The 23,489-nt window shown below is 35.9% G+C and overlaps 2 protein-coding genes across 2 annotated transcripts in view; one reads left to right on the plus strand and one right to left on the minus strand.

Moving 5' to 3' along the window:
• Positions 1–23,489, minus strand: part of LOC139146207 (uncharacterized) — a 101,551-nt gene that overhangs the window by 25,942 nt on the left and 52,120 nt on the right. Inside the window, exons 8-9 of the mRNA XM_070717615.1 lie at positions 818–1,104; positions 339–539 (exon numbers count right to left, since the gene is read on the minus strand). Of these exons, the coding sequence (XP_070573716.1) occupies positions 339–539; positions 818–1,104 (488 nt within the window). The remainder of the gene's footprint in view (positions 1–338; positions 540–817; positions 1,105–23,489) is intronic.
• LOC139145519 (uncharacterized) overlaps positions 12,805–23,489 on the plus strand; it is a 51,131-nt gene continuing 40,446 nt past the window's right edge. The window contains exons 1-2 of the mRNA XM_070716748.1: positions 12,805–13,016; positions 19,883–19,999. Of these exons, the coding sequence (XP_070572849.1) occupies positions 12,926–13,016; positions 19,883–19,999 (208 nt within the window). The 5' untranslated portion in view covers positions 12,805–12,925. The remainder of the gene's footprint in view (positions 13,017–19,882; positions 20,000–23,489) is intronic.

The following is a 23,489-nucleotide window of genomic DNA, read 5'->3' on the forward strand; positions in this document are numbered from 1 at the left end:
CTTGAAAGGAATGGCGCAACTTCACATCTACAGTAAAAACTGTCCAATACAAAACAGCATCGTGACTTGAAAAGTTATTCAATTTAGAGTTGTATTTGGTTAGGTGTATGTAACATTGTGTCTGTGGACGGTGCACTAAAATAACTGTACAGTAAAGAGATTCAGTTGTACTGGGTTTCACAGGCGCTTGGGTTTGAAAAGTTTTACCGTGTATGACTTCTCAAAGATACAGTGAAATGACTCAAAGATTTGCTCTGTATATTTACAACATGGATCAAAACTCGGGGTTTTTTTAATTTCCGTGAGCGTGTGTGCAATGTTTTTGTTCGAGTACGTACTTGATTGGTGTTGAGTGTTAATCTGTTGAATGAATATCTCGATGCTGATGAACCAACGTCGGTGAAGTTGACGATGTCCTCTAAACCTGGTGCGCTACCAACGGCCACGCTGTAATTGATCTCCTGATACGGGTGTGAAAACCCTGTCCAGCGACAATGCAGATCTGTTGTACTCGTTTGGAAATCAACTTCTTCGGGATCCTGGAAAGAAAACGATGACGTAAACGAGTCGATTGCATCACGCATGCGTGTCAGATCATTAAGTATATATACAGATAACTGGATTGGAAAATGTATGTGTGCAATCACCTTAAACAATACCACATCAAGCAATACAAAGAGCCATACAGACGCACAACAACATAGTGAAAAAGAAGAGCTGTACAGGGGAGGTTTTGTGGTAAGAAAATTGTGAAATATATTGTCTCGTACAAGAGTAGGGTAAAATAGCATCCATTAGTAAATAATAAGATAAATACCTTGAATGAACTACCAGCTTCGTCCAGTGGAGCGATGTCATATACAACCCCTTCTCTCGGTAACAGAACAACATGTCTGTACGGAAGCGATGATGCAACCACGCTAAGGCCAGCTACATTGGTGACTTTGATTGAAATGTAATAGGTTTGTTTGCCGTGCAGATGCCAGTCTAACATATCCGTCGGTACAGCTACGCAACTTGGAGGGACTGTTATTTCACAAACGTCACTTTCGAGTGTTGACAGAGGTACGTATGGCATCGTAGACGAATCACCAGGTGCTTCACCTATGAGTAAGTTAATTTGAGTGAGAGTAAGGCAACTTTCATCAAATTTGTATACCATTGAATTTATTGCAGTGTCGTAATTGTGTGTGTAATTATGTGTGTATGTGTGTGTATGTATGTATGTATGTATGTATGTATGTATGTATGTATGTATGTATGTACGCGCCTGGTTAGCAGTTGGGGGACATTGTGTTTGAACTGGAGCTTTAAAGGGGGGACATTTTTCAAAAGGGGGGACATTTTACCGGTCCCCCAACTTTTATTCGCTTATTGTGATGAGAGTGGTCCCAAAAGCATTCTGGCCAAATTTTGGCCGGTCCCCACTTTTTAATGTGTATTCATACGAGTGTATCTTGTGTGTATCTCGAAACTTACACAAACCTTGATTTCTGAAAATTTTGAAATGTCGCCACCAAACTAGAGTAAGTGGAAGCCACAGCGCATGTGCAAGATGGTTAGATACATACAATGGAGTTTTGGCACAATTTTTGGGACCTGGGAGGATTCGTGGGAGAATGTTTCACTTAGTGTAGTAATTTAGGAACACAGCCCACCAGCTTTGTAACTTCAAGTAGGATTTTGATGATCATTTATTAAAATTTCATAGGTATAAGGCATTTCACTTCTGCCAAAAAGGCCAAGCAACATTCATTATATTTCCTTTTCGAGTTAAACATAGTTATACAGGGCCTGTCCAGCTAGCAGAAAACAAAAATCTTGACATTAATCCCAAACTGTATAAATTGCTACCTCAGGTGTTAGTCTTTACTATAAATTACCATTTATTTTATCTGAACCCTAAAATTAATTTTTTCAAAAATGTGTGATACAAGAATGATTCTAAAATAATTTGACAGTTTACAGCCAAATTTCTAGGTTTGGAACAGGAGTCTTGCCAGAGGAAGCACAGAAAAAAAATCTATAAAGCATTTATCTGCACATATGAACATAAATATCCATGGAGTGGTATCCTGTTTTATAATGAATTTATTATTTCATTCTCACATGTATAAATTGTGTCTTTACCTCCTTGGCTTATAATACTAACGAATACACACCACAAAACGGAGACATCTCTTAGATGTTGCAAGTACATTTGTGGGACCAAAATATGGTTTTTTTATTTGTTTACTCAAAATCAATGAGTTTGAAGCAGCATTGGATAAATAACAGGGATACTCTAGACATGAAAATGGAATGACACCAATTTGCATCACAAACCACTTTATTCTCCACACATTTTTGAACAATACTATGAATACACAACCGCAATGTGGGACCGAAAGTTTTGCCTCTTACTTTTTTGAGCACTCAACATACATCAATTTGCGAAGCTACAAGTTCACTGACGAAATTGTTTTTGTCTCGCATGTATTACCCCACTTGTAGATAATGCTATGCATACACAACACCAAACGGAAACATCTTTTATATCTTGCAAGTACATTTGTGGGACCAAAATCCTGGTCCTTCTTTTGTGTACACAACATGTTCACATTTTTAAAGTATATTTTTAGAAGAGACTTTGAGCAACTAGTCTTTTCTGAACTACAAACCACTTTATTCTCCACACATTTTTGAACAATACTATGAATACACAACCGCAATGTGGGACCGAAAGTTTTGTCTTCTTACTTTTTTGAGCACTCAACATATTTATCAATTTTCGAAGCTGCAAGTTCACTGACGAAATTGTTTTTTTCTCGCATGTATAAATGTGTTTCATTACCACACTTGTAGATAATACTACACACCACCAAACGGCGACATCATTTATATCTTGCAAGTACATTTGTGGGACCAAAATCCTGGTCCTTCTTTTGTGTACACAACATGTTCACATTTTTAAAGTATATTTGTAGAAGAGAATTTGAGCAACTAGTCTTTTCTGAACTACAAACCACTTTATTCTCCACACATTTTTGAACAATACTATGAATACACAACCGCAATGTGGGACCGAAAGTTTTGTCTTCTTACTTTTTTGAGTACTCAACATATTTATCAATTTTCGAAGCTGCAAGTTCACTGACGAAATTGTTTTTACTCGCGTGTATAAATGTGTTTCATTACCAAACTTGTAGATAATGTTATGTATACACAAAACCAAACAGCGACATCTTATATATCTTGCAAGTACATTTGTGGGACCAAAATCCTGGTCCTTCTTATGTGTAAAAAACATGTTCACATTTTAAGGTATATTTGTAGAAGAGAATTTGAGCAACTAGTCCTTTTCTGAACTACAAACCACTCTATTCTCCACACATTTTTGAACAATACTATGAATACAAAACCGCAATGTGGGACCGAAAGTTTTGTCTTCTTACTTTTTTGAGCACTCAACATATTTATCAATTTTCGAAGCTGCAAGTTCACTGACGAAATTGTTTTTACTCGCGTGTATAAATGTGTTTCATTACCACACTTGTAGATAATGCTATGCAAACAACACCAAACGGCGACATGTTTTATATCTTGCAAGTACATTTGTGGGACCAAAATCCTGGTCCTTCTTTTGTGTACACAACATGTTCACATTTTTAAAGTATATTTGTAGAAGAGAATTTGAGCAACTAGTCTTTTCTGAACTACAAACCACTTTATTCTCCACACATTTTTGAACAATACTATGAATACACAACCGCAATGTGGGACCGAAAGTTTTGTCTTCTTACTTTTTTGAGTACTCAACATATTTATCAATTTTCGAAGCTGCAAGTTCACTGACGAAATTGTTTTTACTCGCGTGTATAAATGTGTTTCATTACCACACTTGTAGATAATGCTATGTATACACACCACCAAACAGCGACATCTTATATATCTTGCAAGTACATTTGTGGGACCAAAATCCTGGTCCTTCTTTTGTGTACACAACATGTTCACATTTTTAAAGTATATTTGTAGGAGAGAATTTGAGCAACTAGTCTTTTCTGAACTACAAACCACTTTATTCTCAACATATTTTTGAACAATACTATGAATACACAACCGCAATGTGGGACCGAAAGTTTTGTCTTCTTACTTTTTTGAGTACTCAACATATTTATCAATTTTCGAAGCTGCAAGTTCACTGACGAAATTGTTTTTACTCGCGTGTATAAATGTGTTTCACTACCAAACTTGTAGATAATGCTATGTATACACACCACCAAACAGCGACATCTTATATATCTTGCAAGTACATTGTGGGACCAAAATCCTGGTCCTTCTTTTGTGTACAAAACATGTTCACATTTTAAGGTATATTTGTAGAAGAGAATTTGAGCAACTAGTCCTTTTCTGAACTACAAACCACTTTATTCTCCACACATTTTTGAACAATACTATGAATACACAACCGCAATGTGGGACCGAAAGTTTTGTCTTCTTACTTTTTGAGCACTCAACATATTTATCAATTTTCGAAGCTGCAAGTTCACTGACGAAATTGTTTTAACTCGCGTGTATAAATGTGTTTCATTACCACACTTGTAGATAATGCTATGTATACACACCACCAAACAGCGACATCTTTTATATCTTGCAAGTACATTTGTGGGACCAAAATCCTGGTCCTTCTTTTGTGTACACAACATGTTCACATTTTTAAGGTATATTTGTAGAAGAGAATTTGAGCAACTAGTCTTTTCTGAACTACAAACCACTTTATTCTCCACACATTTTTGAACAATACTATGAATACACAACCGCAATGTGGGACCGAAAGTTTTGTCTTCTTACTTCTTTGAGTACTCAACATATTTATCAATTTTCGAAGCTGCAAGTTCACTGCCGAAATTGTTTTACTCGCGTGTATAAATGTGTTTCACTACCACACTTGTAGATAATGCTATGTATACACACCACCAAACAGCGACATCTTTTATATCTTGCAAGTACATTTGTGGGACCAAAATCCTGGTCCTTCTTTTGTGTACACAACATGTTCACATTTCTAAGGTATATTTGTAGAAGAGAATTTGAGCAACTAGTCTTTTCTGAACTACAAACCACTTTATTCTCCACACATTTTTGAACAATACTATGAATACAAAACCGCAATGTGGGACCGAAAGTTTTGTCTTCTTACTTTTTTGAGCACTCAACATATTTATCAATTTTCGAAGCTGCAAGTTCACTGACGAAATTGTTTTTACTCGCGTGTATAAATGTGTTTCATTACCACACTTGTAGATAATGCTATGCAAACAACACCAAACGGCGACATGTTTTATATCTTGCAAGTACATTTGTGGGACCAAAATCCTGGTCCTTCTTTTGTGTACACAACATGTTCACATTTTTAAAGTATATTTGTAGAAGAGAATTTGAGCAACTAGTCTTTTCTGAACTACAAACCACTTTATTCTCCACACATTTTTGAACAATACTATGAATACACAACCGCAATGTGGGACCGAAAGTTTTGTCTTCTTACTTTTTTGAGCACTCAACATATTTATCAATTTTCGAAGCTGCAAGTTCACTGACGAAATTGTTTTTTTCTCGCATGTATAAATGTGTTTCATTACCACACTTGTAGATAATGCTATGTATACACACCACCAAACAGCGACATCTTATATATCTTGCAAGTACATTTGTGGGACCAAAATCCTGGTCCTTCTTTTGTGTACACAACATGTTCACATTTTTAAGGTATATTTGTAGAAGAGAATTTGAGCAACTAGTCCTTTTCTGAACTACAAACCACTTTATTCTCCACACATTTTTGAACAATACTATGAATACACAACCGCAATGTGGGACCGAAAGTTTTGTCTTCTTACTTTTTTGAGCACTCAACATATTTATCAATTTTCGAAGCTGCAAGTTCACTGACGAAATTGTTTTTTTCTCGCATGTATAAATGTGTTTCATTACCACACTTGTAGATAATGCTATGTATACACACCACCAAACAGCGACATCTTTTATATCTTGCAAGTACATTTGTGGGACCAAAATACCGGTCCTTCTTTTGTGTACACAACATGTTCACATTTTTAAAGTATATTTGTAGGAAAGAATTTGAGCAACTAGTCTTTTCTGAACTACAAACCACTTTATTCTCCACACATTTTTGAACAATACTATGAATACACAACCGCAATGTGGGACCGAAAGTTTTGTCTTCTTACTTTTTTGAGCACTCAACATATTTATCAATTTTCGAAGCTGCAAGTTCACTGACGAAATTGTTTTTACTCGCATGTATAAATGTGTTTCATTACCACACTTGTAGATAATGCTATGCAAACACAACACCAAACGGCGACATGTTTTATATCTTGCAAGTACATTTGTGGGACCAAAATCCTGGTCCTTCTTTTGTGTACACAACATGTTCACATTTTTAAAGTATATTTGTGGAAGAGAATTTGAGCAACTAGTCTTTTCTGAACTACAAACCACTTTATTCTCCACATATTTTTGAACAATACTATGAATACACAGTCGCAATGTGGGACCAAAAGTTTTGTCTGATTACTTTTTTGAGTACTCAACATATTTATCAATTTTCGAAGCTGCAAGTTCACTGACGAAATTGTTTTTACTCCCGTGTATAAATGTGTTTCATTACCACACTTGTAGATAATGCTATGTAAACACAACACCAAACGGCGACATGTTTTATATCTTGCAAGTACATTTGTGGGACCAAAATACCTGTCCTTCTTTTGTGTACACAAGATGTTCACATTTTAAGGTATATTTGTGGAAGAGAATTTGAGCAACTAGTCCTTTTCTGAACTACAAACCACTTCATTCTCCACACAGTTTTGAACAATACTATGAATACACAACCGCAATGTGGGACCGAAAGTTTTGTCTTCTTACTTTTTTGAGCACTCACATATTTATCAATTTTCGAAGCTGCAAGTTCACTGACGAAATTGTTTTTACTCCCATGTATAAATGTGTTTCATTACCACACTTGTAGATAATGCTATGCAAACACAACACCAAACGGCGACATGTTTTATATCTTGCAAGTACATTTGTGGGACCAAAATCCTGGTCCTTCTTTTGTGTACACAACATGTTCACATTTTTAAAGCATATTTGTGAAAGAGAATTAGCAACTAGTCTTTTCTGAACTACAAACCACTTTATTCTCCACACATTTTTGAACAATACTATGAATACACAACCGCAATGTGGGACCGAAAGTTTTGTCTTCTTACTTTTTTGAGCACTCAACATATTTATCAATTTTCGAAGCTGCAAGTTCACTGACGAAATTGTTTTTACTCCCGTGTATAAATGTGTTTCATTACCACACTTGTAGATAATGCTATGTAAACACAACACCAAACGGCGACATGTTTTATATCTTGCAAGTACATTTGTGGGACCAAAATACCGGTCCTTCTTTTGTGTACACAACATGTTCACATTTTTAAGGTATATTTGTAGAAGAGAATTTGAGCAACTAGTCTTTTCTGAACTACAAACCACTTTATTCTCCACACATTTTTGAACAATACTATGAATACACAACCGCAATGTGGGACCGAAAGTTTTGTCTTCTTACTTTTTTGAGCACTCAACATATTTATCAATTTTCGAAGCTGCAAGTTCACTGACGAAATTGTTTTTACTCCCGTGTATAAATGTGTTTCATTACCACACTTGTAGATAATGCTATGCAAACACAACACCAAACGGCGACATGTTTTATATCTTGCAAGTACATTTGTGGGACCAAAATCCTGGTCCTTCTTTTGTGTACACAACATGTTCACATTTTTAAAGTATATTTGTAGAAGAGAATTTGAGCAACTAGTCTTTTCTGAACTACAAACCACTTTATTCTCCACACATTTTTGAACAATACTATGAATACACAACCGCAATGTGGGACCGAAAGTTTTGTCTTCTTACTTTTTTGAGCACTCAACATATTTATCAATTTTCGAAGCTGCAAGTTCACTGACGAAATTGTTTTTACTCGCATGTATAAATGTGTTTCATTACCACACTTGTAGATAATGCTATGTATACACAACACCAAACGGAGACATCTTTTATATCTTGCAAGTACATTTGTGGGACCAAAATCCTGGTCCTTCTTTTGTGTACTCAACATGTTCGCATTTTTTAAGTAAATCTGTAGAAGAAAATTTGAGCAGCTAGTCTTTTATTACTACGTCGTATACTCACACTTCAGCACATAGGATGGACAATTTCATTTGTACCTTCATAAAAAATGAGGCGCTATAGAGAGTACTCTACTTTTGTGGCGTAGCTGATATCAACAATGATGTATCTGAAATGCGACATGCAAAGGCGTATTGAAAATAGGACAATTATCAAAATGGTAGTGTTTAAATGTATCGTCGTTTTTCTCTGAATTTTTTTTGATTGTGTTCTCTTTCTAGTGTACTGGACATATATTTGCTTAGAATCTGTAACTTAGGCCGAAAAGGAGGACAACCTCAAATAATATGTAATATTATAGATGTGCCATTTGACGGACTTATATCGTTATCCCAATCTTCTAAGGACACTCTCCATTATGAATTAAAAATATGATCATACTTTTATATTGAATTTTGTTAAGTTTTTTTCATTGTGAAAAGTAATGATTCATTTTTATTATTTACTTGTAATGATCTCTCGCGGACGATTTTAAAGGAATGCATTGTATGTCAAAAAAACTAATATTTCTTATATTACTGAGTTTTAAATGAGCATATAGTTCAGAAAGATATTTATTGTCTTTGCTGTCAACTGCAATCCAAGTGAATTTGCTGTAGTCCTATACTATTTTGAGCAGCATTCAATAAATCACAGGGATATACTAAATATGAAAATGAAATGACAACTAATTTATTTATTCAGTTTCACTAAAACCATTTTATTCTCCATACATTTCTGGACAATACTATGAATACATAACAGCAAAATGGGACCGAAAATTTGGTCCTCTTTTTGTTCACCTAAACAATTCAAATTTGCTAACCAGCACCTACTCTAACGAAATTGTTTCATTCTCCGTTGTATGAATGTGTATTATTACCTCTATGGCAGACAATGCTACAAATACACACCAACAAATGGAGACATATTTTAGATGTTGCAAGTACATTTGTGGGACAAACATCCAGATTATTCTTCTGTTGCTCAAGATATTTAATTTCTTGAAGTAGTGGATTGCTGTGAGTTCGGAGCAGCATTTGAGAAATCACAGGTATATACCGTACTGTGCATGAAAATTGGATGTCAACCAAGTGGCATATACAGTTACACTACAAGCCATTTTATTCTCCCAAATTGTTTTGAACAATACCATGAATACACAGCCGCAAAATGGGACCGAAAATTTGGTCCTCTTTTTGTTCACTCAGCCTATTCAAATTTGCAAAGTGGCACCTGAATTATTTTATTCTCGTTTATATGACGTATGAACGTGTTTCATAACCTACCTTGAAGACAATTCTACGAATACACACCTCTAAATAGAGTTATCTTTTAGATGTTGCGAGTACATTTGTGGGACCAAAATCTGGGTTGTTCTTTTGTGTACTCAATATATTCACTTTTTTGAAGTAGTGGATTGATGCAAGTTTGGAGCAACATCGGTGAAATCCCAGGGATATACTAGACATAAAAATGTAATGACACAAAATGGTACATAAAGTTTCGCTACAAACTGTTTTATTCTTACATATTTTGGAGCAATACTATAAATACACTCCCATAAAGTGGGACCGAAAATTTTGTCCTCTTATTTTTTGAGCACTCAACATATATCAATTTTCGAAGCTACAAGTTCACTGACGAAATCGTTTTTTCTCGCATGTATAAATGTGTTTCATTACCACACTTGTAGATAATGCTATGCATACACACCACCAAACGGCGACATCTTTTATATCTTGCAAGTACATTTGTGGGACCAAAATCCTGGTCCTTCTTTTGTGTACACAACATGTTCACATTTTAAAAGTATATTTGTAGGAGAGAATTTGAGCAACTAGTCTTTTCTGAACTACAAACCACTTTATTCTCCACACATTTTTGAAAAATACTATGAATACACAACCGCAATGTGGGACCAAAAATTTTCTCTTCTTACTTGTTTGAGCACTCAACATATTTATCAATTTTCGAAGCTGCAAGTTCGCTGACGAAATTTGAGCTTTCATTTTTCTTACAACACGTTATACTTACATTTCAACATGTATGATTGACAATTTCATTTGTGCCTTCTTTAAGTGAGGAACTGTTACAGTAGCATATATTTACTGAATGTAATAAAATCATAAGTGTTTATTTCATGAACAAAAACAATTTTAGAACAATATAGGGATTTGAAAATACTAACAAATGGAAGGGAGTTGTTTTTATAAATAAGGGTGGTGAATTTCCCTTGTCTACTTTTTTGCGAATAACTGCAGATACGACTCCTTTTCCTACATGTGTGAGTTTGTTGGTGTGTTTCTGTTGAATACTGTGTAGGCCCTAAATGGGGACAATTCTTTGAATACACATCTACTTAGTTGGACCATAATCCTCGTCCCTCTATCATGAATACACAACCCAAAAATGGGACCGAATAATTGGCTCTCTTTTTGTTCACTCAACCTATTCAAATTTGCAAAGCGGCAACTACTCTAACGGAATTGTTTTATTCTCGCTTGAATGAATGTGTTTCATTACCTACCTTAAACACAAATGTACGAATACACACCACGAAATGGAGATTTAGATGTTGCCAGTACATTTGTGGGACCAAAATCCGGGTCGTTTTTGTGTACTCAATATCTTCATATTTCCGAAGTAGTGGATTGCTTTCAGTTTGGAGCAGCATTGGAGAATTTACTGGGATAAAAATTGAATGACGTCACAGTGGTATGTACATTTTCACTACAAATCATTTGAGCAGCATGTAACTCTTTTGACTGATATGTTTACACTTTTGTTTAATTTATACTATAGACTTACCAAATGTTATTCAGGACAAAAGGATTCTTTTACTTAAATATATAGTAGCTGATTTTATGTGTAACGTGACAGACTTGGGCATACTAAAATGGGAGACCTGTCAAAACTGGCAGTGATCCAGTTTTATTGATGTTTTCCTGATTAATTTGCATGATTGTGTTCACGTCCTAGTGTTTCCCCGGCGGACAGTGTATAAATACAAATATAACATGTCAGTGGAGGCATGTTTTGGACGAACATCATAAATGCGTCTTTTATGGACCCCCTTTGACATTAATCTAAAACAAAATAGATTCTACCACTTTATTCAAATCTGTGAAGTTTATTTCATTCTAAAAAGGGAGGGCTTAAGCTTATGTCACGAGTTTCGGAAAAAAAGACGAAAAGTCACGAGTTTCGGAAAACAAGACGAAAAGTAACCAAACGACGTTTCGAGATTACTAAGGTCAAGAAATCGACTGCCGAGTATTTAGCTGCATTTCTCTTCTCTGATGTATGTAACGACGACGCATATAGCTAGTAACATTTATTCTGACGACCAAATTGATATGTGGTTAGAAGTTAGGCCGGTTCTTCCATACTGCGAGTAGTTGTTCTGAAACCACTAAGACCGATATCACATTTTTTTAAATGGGTCTTTATAATCATGCAAATTTTCTTCCGAAATGCTTACACTTTATATATAAAAATCTTTTGAACAAATGTATATTTTCATTTCAATTAAAAACACATTTTCTCTGAAAAAAACACTGTTGGACCATTTTTCATAAAAACAATTGTGTGCTTCGGGTTAACAGTTAAAGCCCGAGCGTGTATCTTATAAGTTAGGCCTAATCAATCCTTTTGACTTCAAAATCATGCTTACTATATTATTACGAAGGCAAATGTAGCAGAGGGTAGTATACCATTCAGCCTTCAAGTTTGTGGACGGATAATCCCACAATGCAACAGAGTTTTTTGGTTTTTTTGTCCGACAAAGCATGACGATTTTGGGACGACGTCAATAGTTCAATGTCTGATAAAAATACTTAGGCTAATTCTTTAGGTTTTGCTTCAAACTCACACCACCCCTTAGACTTAATTGTTGAATATTGATCAGCCCTTAACCATTATTTCCTTACTGTGACAACTCCCTTCGTAATTAAAACATAATCAGGATTGAAAACTTAAAACACCATCACTTTATGATATATCTTCAGGACCTCGTTCCCGACCTCATTTCTGAGTTTAAGCTTACTCCAGGTCTCGGTTGATTTTTCCGCAATTGCAACAAAATATGTTGTCAACTAACTCAAACTCTTATATCGTTTTTGTCTACTGAAAAACTTTTGGGGGGTTAAACCCCCATCCCCAAACTTAAAAAATTAAGATTTTGATCAGACATAGATTTTTTGACATGGTCCCTCAGGAAATGAAGCTGAAGTTACTGAGCATATATTGTTTTGAGTGATCGACAAGTTTAAATTTTCCCATGAGTCATTGCGTGTTATTTACGCGACAATTTTTCGAACATATCGTCTTCATGACAAATTAGTTAGATGATTTTAGATGAGAGGACAAAGTTACCGAAGTTTGACATGGGGAAAATCGAATTTACACGTTATTGAAATGTGCTATTCTAAGTGAAACAAGCAAACCATCTTGATATCGTCGACGCGACCAGCTGATGATGTAGTTTGGCGTTATATTCGGATTTGGTTTCAAATTCACAAAGTAATAATTAATCATTTTCTCACTTCGCTTCCATTTAGACATTACAAGCTTTGACTAATCCTTAGATCTTCAAGAAATCAAATGCACGTTGAATATTTCTATCGACGGATGAATAGAAAAGTGAGGAATTATCACTTATTTGCGGGATCCAGACGGTTTGAAATCCTTGATGACAAGCCGTGCAAAATCGTCAGCGTCACCGCGGCGGCAGCAGTGCCTCAAGACTCGTGCTGATAGCACATCGCATCTTTGGGATCGTGGTAAGTTTTTATTTTTGTAGGATTTTCTGAATGATGTTTTTAAAGTTGAATGTACTAGCAAGCTTGTGAAGTGTTCAAACAATTGCGCCAAAACTACTCCATGGTCCCTTGTTGTCTGATATTACGGTTATCGACGCCATATTGGACAGGGGCAAATGGCCGTCAAAGTCATTGAATGGCGGTGCGCTTTTTGTTATTCTTGAAAACGAAAACGCGGGAGTACTTCTCGTCTCTCTTCCGGTGTTTTCACGACTTTCTCGATAAATACAGTACAGTCCCCGCAGAACCTGTCATTGTGCTGGCATTTTGCGAGCGAGCAAAATGCCAACACTCGTAGCGCATTATGCCAGCATTTTAGGAGCACTGTGCGAGCACTGAACAAAATGTGCCCGCACAGTGTGGGTGATTGAACTAAAAAAACGTGCGCTCAGAGGTAGTTGTCGGTGACAACATTGCTGCACTTGCCTAACTGAAATAGCGGTGGCTGGGAGTAAATGAATAATCTTGAGTCCTAAACCAGCTCCCAACTCTCTTTGTCTGCCAAAGGCAACTCTAAAATTTTAGTGGTAGACAGGTCACAGTAAGACATTATCACATGCGTACAGTATGCGTAGAGCTCCGAAAAAATCTACCTCAAACCACCGTGGGTGGAGGGACGGTGCTCAAACTCTGCTTGACCTCGACACTAGACCTCTCACGGATCGTGGTTTAAGGTTGGAACACGGACGTGTAGACGGTGGTTGGATGTGCTTTATAGATGTGAAAAATTGCAACAAGTGAACATTATTGTGGCCATTTACAATGAATAAAGTTCATGACACCGTATTAGTAATATCACAGGCACAGACGATATTGTTATGAAATATTCCAGGGGAAATCCCTGAATGAATTTGTCGGTCATTTGCCGTAGAGTAGACATCGTACATGAGCTACAGCATGATTTTTCGTGCTAATTCTGCCGTGTTTGTCGCTAAAAAAATCGGACTGAAGTTTCGAAGGTGTTTTAATTGTTACTGTCGTACTCTTCCGGTAGTTTTGATTGACTTTGTGCCTATCGTGCTGTACGGTACAGGTTACAGGTAGGTAAAAAACATGCGTTTCTCTGAGATGTACTCAGCTTCTGTAGCTACTATGGTACATGTACAATACATATGGAGGCACACGGACGCGAGTCAGCATAGGTTTTAGGAAATCGTATAAATAAGAGTGTTGTTTAGAAAAAAGACGTAAATGTCACAAGTTTGATTACTTCATAATTGTTCATAACTGAGGGACAGCCAAAGCTCTCTTTTGTAGAATAGTTCGCCAGCTGACAAATGATCAAGTACGATTTTCAAGGACTACCATTTCAAATTCAAGGCCAAGTGTTATATTCACACTAGCGCTTTGCTCAACTATATTTTTATTTGAAAGTTCATTCTGTTCAAATTTGAATTGTGATTTGTTGAAAGGTACAGGGATTATAAAATTCAAGTTCAACAACATCCTTAAAATTGCTTCATACTATAAATAAAGATCCTCTTTGTAATTTGGAGTGATAATACTTAGTTAAAAATTTGAGCATTGACAAAAGGCCCATGGAATTTTCATTTCCAATACAATTCAAATGCAGTACATACATGTAATCATTTTATTGGTAAAAGTGCACATTTTGAAGGGATGTGTTGAATAATGATCGTAATAAATCCCTAATTAATTATTCATAAATTTTAAAACGGTCTAATTTCATTAAGAATCATCGTAGAAGCAAATTTTTTTCACGAAAATGAAGGCTGTGAATGCAGGACTCAATTCTCTTTGAATGAAAAAATGTGTAAACCAAGTTAAGTGATTAGTTTATCTTAATGCAGGGCCTATCTGTATAGTATTCAACCTGGCCAATCAGAGAGCTTGTTTCATGTAGTGGAATTGTTTTTGGCCGCCATCTTGTTTTCTAGACAGACGATGCAGTGGCAGTGTTAAGTAAGCACTGAAACATTTCTGTGATCGATTCACTTGTTTAAATCCCAATGCCAAGTAAAGCAAGAGCTGATAGGCGAAGGAAAAGACATTTCTATGGAAATAAGTGGACAAAACTTCAAGAAAAAGAAAATTCAGCGAAGGACATCGATCAGGCTGACAACAGCAAATCCAAGGCAAGTCCCAAACAGACCATAAGTGCAACACGGCTGGTAAGCAACAGTGCCCAAACTGATCCACCACAGCCATCGTCATCAGCGACCAAGGTACATGTAACTGTTACTGCTGAGCAAAATACATTTGATCCGGATGAGGAACGTACAGGGTTTCAATTTATTGACATTGAACTCCTAATTGACTTTGTCGGGCAATTTAGATGTCCAGCGTGCAATGCAGCAAATTTTGGACTTGATGGCGAGTTCATCCCTGCCAACTGAGACATTCGAGAGATTCGCACTGGACTAGTTTCATCCATTAGTTTTGTCTGTCTGCAGTGTCAGACATCAGCAATTTTTGAAACTTCAAAACCATGCGGACAGTGCTATGAAGTAAATCGCCGATTTTCACTCGCTATTACAAGCATTGGAGGTCATTGTGGAAAAGGCAAACGTTTTCTGGCAAACATGAACATGCCGCCCCCACCACAATGTGAGACAGCTTGGAATCGGCAAATAAAGAAAATAGGTAAAGCAACAAAATCTGTAGCAGAAAAAAGCATGCAGACTGCAGCAGTCGAGGCCTGTGAATTTTACAACACAAAACAACATCTTTCTGAAGGGGACACTGTTGATGTAACTGTTTCCTGTGATGGAACATGGCAACGGAGAGTCTTCAGTAGCAAGAACGGTGTTGCAACTTGCCTAAGTGTTGCTGGCTAAGGCAGCAAAGTAATCGATACAGAGGTGAAAACTAATTACTGCAATGCATGTTCAAATCAAAAATCCAACTTGATGATAGATATTTTGCAGAGTGGCAACAAAACCACATCAACAACGGACAATGTAGCAAAAACCATGATGGTTCAGCTGCACATGGTTCTATGGAACCTGAAGGTTATGAAAGCCATCTTTCATCGATCATTTCACAGAAAGATGCGGTACACTGGTTACCTTGGAGATGGTGACAGCAAATCCTATGCAGCTGTCAACGCAGAAAAACCATACATGTATGGCCCAGATGTGGAAATAAAGAAATTAGAATGCTGTCGACATGTACAGAAACGAATGGGACGGAGATTGATTGACAAAGTGTCTAGTCTAAAGAACAGTACATACACTGAGAATGGAAAGACATATAAGGGCAAAAAGAGACTTACACAGAAAGCTATCAATAAGATTCAGGGTCACTATAATGCTGCCATTCGTAACAACCCAGGAAATATAAATGCCATGAAAAAAGATATCTTGGCGATTTACAAACATAGAAATAGAGACCATGGAGATTGTGGGCTTTGGTGTCCTTCACGAAGGGGAGGGGATGCAAACAAAAATGCATTTCGCAAATTTGTCTGTGAGGATTAAGCAATAAAACCTATGTTTACAGAACTTTCAAAAACAGAACTTCTTCAAAAATGTGTTCATGGTGGCACTCAGAATACTAATGAATCATATACAGTCTAATTTGGGAGAGGTGTCCCAAAGAAACTTTTGTTGGAAGACACAGACTAGAATTGTCTGTTGCTGATGCCACTATTGTCTATAATGATGGTGAGCAAGGGCGGCTTCTAATTTTTCCAAGATTGGGCTTCCCTTCAGGGTACTACCGTGACATAGCTCTGTCACAGCTTGATAGAAATATCAAGATATGAGGGGGTACATTGGGGGAGAGTTGAAACCATTGCTGCTAGACATAGGAGAGCAAACATTGCGGCTGAGCAACGCCATGATGCAGATTACATGGCTGGCGCTTTCTAAATTTGCATGCACTGTGGATGGATGTATCACAGGTCTGTCACACTATTGTTTTATTTGTGGAAATGGAATTAAATTTGATAATGGTATGCTCAGAACTCTGTCATTTCAACTTTATTAGACTTTCAGTGAAAATAAGCAGAGCAGTAATATTACATTGATCATTGGTAGTGTCAGAACAGCTATGGTAATTAGCATCCTAGCAGTGTTCCCTGTCATATTATCATATTATTGAGTAATTAGCAAGACACTTTTATGTTACATGTAGGGATAAATTTGATGTTGCCACCTCTACAATACCAGTGTGATATTTCTAAGGGGACAACACTGTTTCAACATAAACATGTCTTGCTTATTACACAACGATCTTAGTCTACATGTATGCCACAGTATGACATTGCTGTGTATGGCACCAGCATGTTAGCTCTCCCAGTAACAAATACAGTAAATTATAAACATACACAATAAAAACAGAACTAATCTTGTCTTCATATTGTTTAATGACACTGTCTGCTACTTTAGTCATTTTGTTTACCAAAACATTTACCGAAAAAAACAGTACGGGTTAAAATGAGCAATTTGTAGGCTTCTGACGACAACATTTTACATGTGCATTTTATAACCTCATTTTCTCAGAAACGTGATTTCTGATATCCGGTGTTTGGACTTGGCAAGATAGCTTTTGATATAGCTGAATATATGCAGATGAAATTTTCACCAGATGTCTATGGCATGGTGGCCATCAAAATAGACTATTATTGTGTAAAATGATTGCGTACTCTTGATGTGGTATCAAAATATTGAAACACATTAATGTTATTTTTTGTACATTTTTATGTATAATTTCAAATATTTTTCTGAGTAATAGAGGTACAATCAAGCCTGTAGTCTGTTTTGTACAGGGGAGCAACATGAAACTGTGTACAAAATTTCAGGGCGATTGGATAACCCACTTTTGAGATATTATGCCGAAATCATTTTCAAGTTTTTGATTCGTTGGCCATATTGATCACATGACCAATATGCAAATGAGCAAGATACTGAAATTTTTTCCAGTTGATTTTAAACAACCAGAGATTGCATTCACAAATATATCTTGCTTTTTATTCAGCTAAAGTCAGGTTCTCATCTTTAGTGAATTTCAAATTTCTAGAATGTTGATAATTTTTACATTTATGAAATATCAAAATTTATGCGAAATTTTCAGAAAGCCAGTATTCTAATGGGCAAATTTTTTACTTACCTTTACAGAGAGATGTATCTGTATATATTTGTTTGTTGAACTTGCATGAAATACACAAGACTATTCAAAAACTGTCAAAAATGTGCTTTTTACTGATATATTACATAACATGCAAATTGAACTAATTTGCATATGCAAATGAGGACAATATGAAAAATGTGAAATGCAAATTTTCATTTCATGGAATATCAGGTACAATGTCTGAAAATTTTGGGTAACTTGAGTCAATTTTACAGAAATGAGTACTGACTTCCTTGTGAATCAAAATGCCCCAAAATGTAGGGTGTAGCCATGCCTTATATGTTGGATCGTATCTCTGTTTCTCAGCAGTAATCTATTTTTTTTCAGGGCTACATGTACTTAGGATTTCGATATTCACTCACAGTTTAGTCATATTCGGCCAGATATTTTATCCACCTTTATACCAGCACTGTAAATTTGATGATAAAACAGCTTTTCTGGGGCCTGGAACTTTCGGTTTTTTTGAAAAGCTATATCAAATTTATTTAAACTAAGGAAATCTGCAATATAGTATTTTTAAGCAATTTTTATCCTTTTGTTGAACAAATCTTTGAAAGTGCTGGATAATTGCTAAATCCCAGACTGTCCTTATCCTAACTTCAGCTGATAGGATTGAATCTAAATTTTGTGCATTCACTCTGTTGAAATTGTACCTAAAATTCTACTCGCATATCATTGATGAATTCATATATTTGATGAAGTAATCTTTGAACAGTACTTTCTCAAATATAAAGTTATCTTCCATTGTATTACATCATCACAGTGGTACTCTCTGACAGCATCCAAAATGACAAATTATCTTAGCACATAATACAGGCAGCTGGCTGTATTAGAGCAAGATTGCAGAGTGGGGCGGGTTTTGGAGGGGGTGTCCCCTCCCATGGTCAGAACATTTTTGGAAATATAGATGTAAAAACAATGAATTTGGTGCTATCTTGAGTCTTTTTAGTGTTAAGTTCTGAAGGTAGCCACATGGGCTGTATTTACAAGCCAAATTAGCTGGATATTTCAAATGGCTTTTGTGGGAAGGAAAACTTATTGAGGACTAGAACAGAAATCTTCCCCATATTAGTTGTGTAGATATTTTTGTAAAACGGGAAACACGGAACACAATCTTACTGAACATATTCGCCCGACAGAACTCTGAAAAATCTGCTATTCTGAAAAACTGTGCGCCCGGAGGGCATGCCGAAATACAGTTATGAACCTATACAGGTGCCATTGCAACGGACAATCAGAAATGGGTCGTGTGTCATCATGTGACGTCAAAATCATGATCACATGACGATGGTGTATCGCAACTTTTCTCTTTTGGAGTCCTTTGACATGCAAACAGCCCACTTTATTGCTTTCGCCAAAATGTAACGCCAGGTACTAGACGGTATGTGAGAGAGAGCGCGTAGCAGGAGCGTCGTACCGGTTTTGGGCTAGGCTAGTATATTTTGTGCTTACTCTAAATGGCATGATGAAATGCCCAGTTTTTAGCTTATCAATGCAGATTATAAATGTAAGGTAGTAATTGTTAGTCTTTGAAAATTGAATTAAAGTCAGACTAGACTTCACTGATAATGGATTTAAAATTTCAGCATGACATCAGGAGTGTAACAATGGTTTGTTGCTGGAAAAAAAAATGTATAATAAATTTTAAGCAAGAATGGCCAACCAAGGCATCAACAATTATGGTAACTTCCATGATTGCAAAGTTTTGACTTAATTTTCTTTTATTTTTACAGAGACAATTGCAACAATGAGAAGGCAGCGGGAGACCCCCCTCATCACTGCAGAAAGGTATATAAAATTAAAGAGGGACCGTGTTGACTGGTTTGACATGAAACAAACGGAAAATAAAGGTACATGTAAGCTTCATATTACTTGTGGAGATTTTGTAAAGGTTTGTGTTTTCAGATTACACAAACTGTCAGTTTGGTACATGTAGGTGATTTCTTTATGACACAATCGTTTATTCAACTTACAATATAATACACCTTCCAAAGTTGCAGTCTGAACTTGGTTTACAAGTCCTAAATTTCAGATTAGTAAATTCAAACAGATAAATGAGCATATTATGTACGCCAGATTCCTTGTGTTGTTTTTGTCACTGTCATACGCGTACATGGACAGTGTTCAAAATAAAATGGTAAAATATCCAGTGCTTGTAAATGCGTGCACAGTTTATTCAGTGAGTGTTTACGCAGCAGTCGTCGAATCGACTAGGCTTTGCCACAACGTAACAACTGTATAAACACCCCATCAACAGTCCATACAAAAATTTTGTGCTGAATCGAGTAAGATAACAATTGGCTTGAGGTAGGAAAGGTCAGTCTACCATCCGTCAAAGTTGTTGATCTGAAAAATCTTCACTGTGCACCAACTACCGGTACATGAGTGGCTGTTATAGTTGTACACGTAGTTCCATGGGCTTTCCATTGTCCCTTATTACGAGCTATGTTCAAAGTGCGTCAAGCTACGAATATTTTCCTGTATGGAGTTACAGACATCGGTGAAGTACCGGGTACATTGATTTTGTTCAAAACCACTGCATGTTTGTTCCTTGTGTTGTTTTTTGTGTCCCTAACGTCGACTGGCTCTATATGTGTGTAAACATAGATACATTCATAGTTTATTCCGCCTCTGATACACACTGTTTTACATGTGCCACTCCTTTAAAAATTGTGATAAAAATAAAAATACTTGGGATTGTATCTCAGCATCAGCATGGAAGAAATTTTACAAAAATTCTTACTCAATTGAAAATGACAGGTATAATAATTTTCAACAGCAAATTATTGAGACATTAACATCTGAAGAAAATAACAATCAGGTTAATCAGCTGCTTGATAAATTAATAACAACTAAAGAAGTATTAACAGCAATTAGAAATTTAAAAAGTAAAAAAGCAGCAGGCATTGATGGGTTTTGTTTAGAATTGTTAAAACATGGTTCATCATTTCTATGTAAACCTTTAACAAAAATTATTTAGTGTAGTCTTAGAAACATCAAACTTCCCAGATATCTGGAATACAAGCATTATGACACACTTATTTAAAAAGGGAGATAAATATGACCCTAAAAATTATAGAGGCATTTTTGTAGGAAACTGTGTAGGGAAAGTTTTCTCCAACATCCTTAATGAAAGACTAAATAGGTTTTTAGAAGATAATCATATTATACATAATAATCAAGCAGGATTTCGGAAAAACCACCGAACAATAGATCACATATTTACCTTGAAGACAATAATACATAAATTAACATATATAAACAAAAGCAGAATATTTACGTCTGTTTTGTTGATTTTGCCAAAGCCTTTGACTCTGTATGGAGAGTTGGTCTTTTTCATAAACTTCTTAAAAATAATATGAATGGAAAAATGTATAAACTAATAAAACACATGTACACCAACACAAAATTACACATCAGAACTAACAATTTTGTTTCACCTAGCTTAAAAGTTGAAAAGGGAGTTGAACAAGGCTAGTGTGTTTTGAGTCCTACTCTGTTCAATTAGTATTTCAATGACTTAAAAACAAATCTGGACAAAGTAAATACTGAACCACCAATGTTGAATAATATTCCAGTGAACTCATTACTTTATGCTGATGACCTTGTCTTAATCTCTACCTCAAAAGATGGTTTACAGAAAGCGTTAAATACACTACATACATTCTGTTCCAATTGAAAACTAGATGTTAATCTACAGAAAACCCAAGCAATTAATTTTAGTAAATCTCCTTTAATAGAAAAACACTTATTTAACTATGGTAGTACATGCATCAAATCAAATCTACCGTTGTACCGGTACATATCTAGGTTTAACAATTAAATCTAACGGTAGCTTCAGTGAAACAATTACAAACTTGGCAGACAAAGCAGGGAAATCTCTGTATAGTTTAAAGGGTTTTATTGCACAACAATGAGATAAAATTTCCCCTATACTTATTCAATGTTTTCATCAAGCCTATTTTACTGTGTGGCTTAGAGATTTGGGGACAAGATTTTATGGATTACAAGAAGTGGGATAAATCAGCAATTGAAAAAGTTCACCTCAAATTTTGTAAGAACATTTTACAGTGTAACAGACAAGCTTGCAATGCAGCTGTGAGAGGTGAACTTGGACAATTCCCACTTCTACTTGAGGTCAAACTGAATATTGTTAAATACCGGCTTCATATTGTACAACTCCCACATTGTAATCTTGCTAAAGAAGCTTTCATGGAGCAAATGGTAAATAATACTAACAATAAATCCTGGTTTAATTGCTTAAGCGCATTGATTAAAGACAATGGAATGAGGTTTCCCCTTGATAAAGCTCCATCACTTAAAAAACTAAAAGTTATAACTGGATTAATGAAAACAATGTTAAAAAACAATTATGAAGTCTTTTGGAAAAATTTGATAACTGATGAAAATAGTAAACTAAGAACGTATGCCAAAATAAAACATCAGTTTAGATTAGAACCCTACTTAACACAGTTACAAGGTTAGAAAAGGAAACTACTCACCAAACTTCAAATAAGCAATCATGACCTAGCAATTGAAAAAGGGAGATACACAGTGTTCTCACCAGAAAAAAAAAATTAGGGACATTTTGTCCCGCTGACCAAAAACAGCGGGACAACAGATGATTTTTGTGAGACAATATATAAATATGTTAAAAAAATAAAACTGCAAATACGAACCTTATTCTATGTGTGGAAAAAATAAAGGACTCAACAACTCATTCAGCTTAAGAACTTTTTTTATAAACACTCGGTAACATATCAACTGATATTGAATATCAGTGCCTTTTAATGAAAAGTCTATGGGACTTTTGTTCTTCCAAGTGTTAAAGTCCATTTCGGGGCCCTCTACCATAATAGTTGTTGGAGTGTCCAACCGTTCAGCTCCAAGTTGATTTCTGTCGTGAGTTATGTTGTTATGCACACGTAATCTGAAAATCCCCTTTCACAGTCAGTAGAAAGAACAGGCCAAGTCGGTGCTATGGCATCTATTTAGATTAGGAAACATATCCCTATGATGTTTGTAAGCAATCATCACATTTTGATGTGAAATTTCGATCGCTAGCCAAGGCTACAAATTTTGCCAATTGATCGAAGCTTTGAAAAAAAGACGTCCAAGTTCTTACGTACCAGTATGAGTTCGCCTAGAATAATAAACTCATCACATGAGCAAGCCAAGAATTGATAATATTTTGCAAAATAAGAGAACTTTTTTCTCCAACTATTCCACGTTTAAACCTCTGAACTACTTTTGGAATAATATCATCAATCGGCAGTGGGCAAGTTGTCAATCATTTCCAGTCGTAGGTACTAGGTCGCGTGGGCGAGAAATGGAGCAAAT

The sequence above is a fragment of the Ptychodera flava genome, chromosome 12, assembly GCF_041260155.1.
Source record: "Ptychodera flava strain L36383 chromosome 12, AS_Pfla_20210202, whole genome shotgun sequence".
NCBI classification, from domain to species: Eukaryota; Metazoa; Hemichordata; class Enteropneusta; family Ptychoderidae; genus Ptychodera; species Ptychodera flava.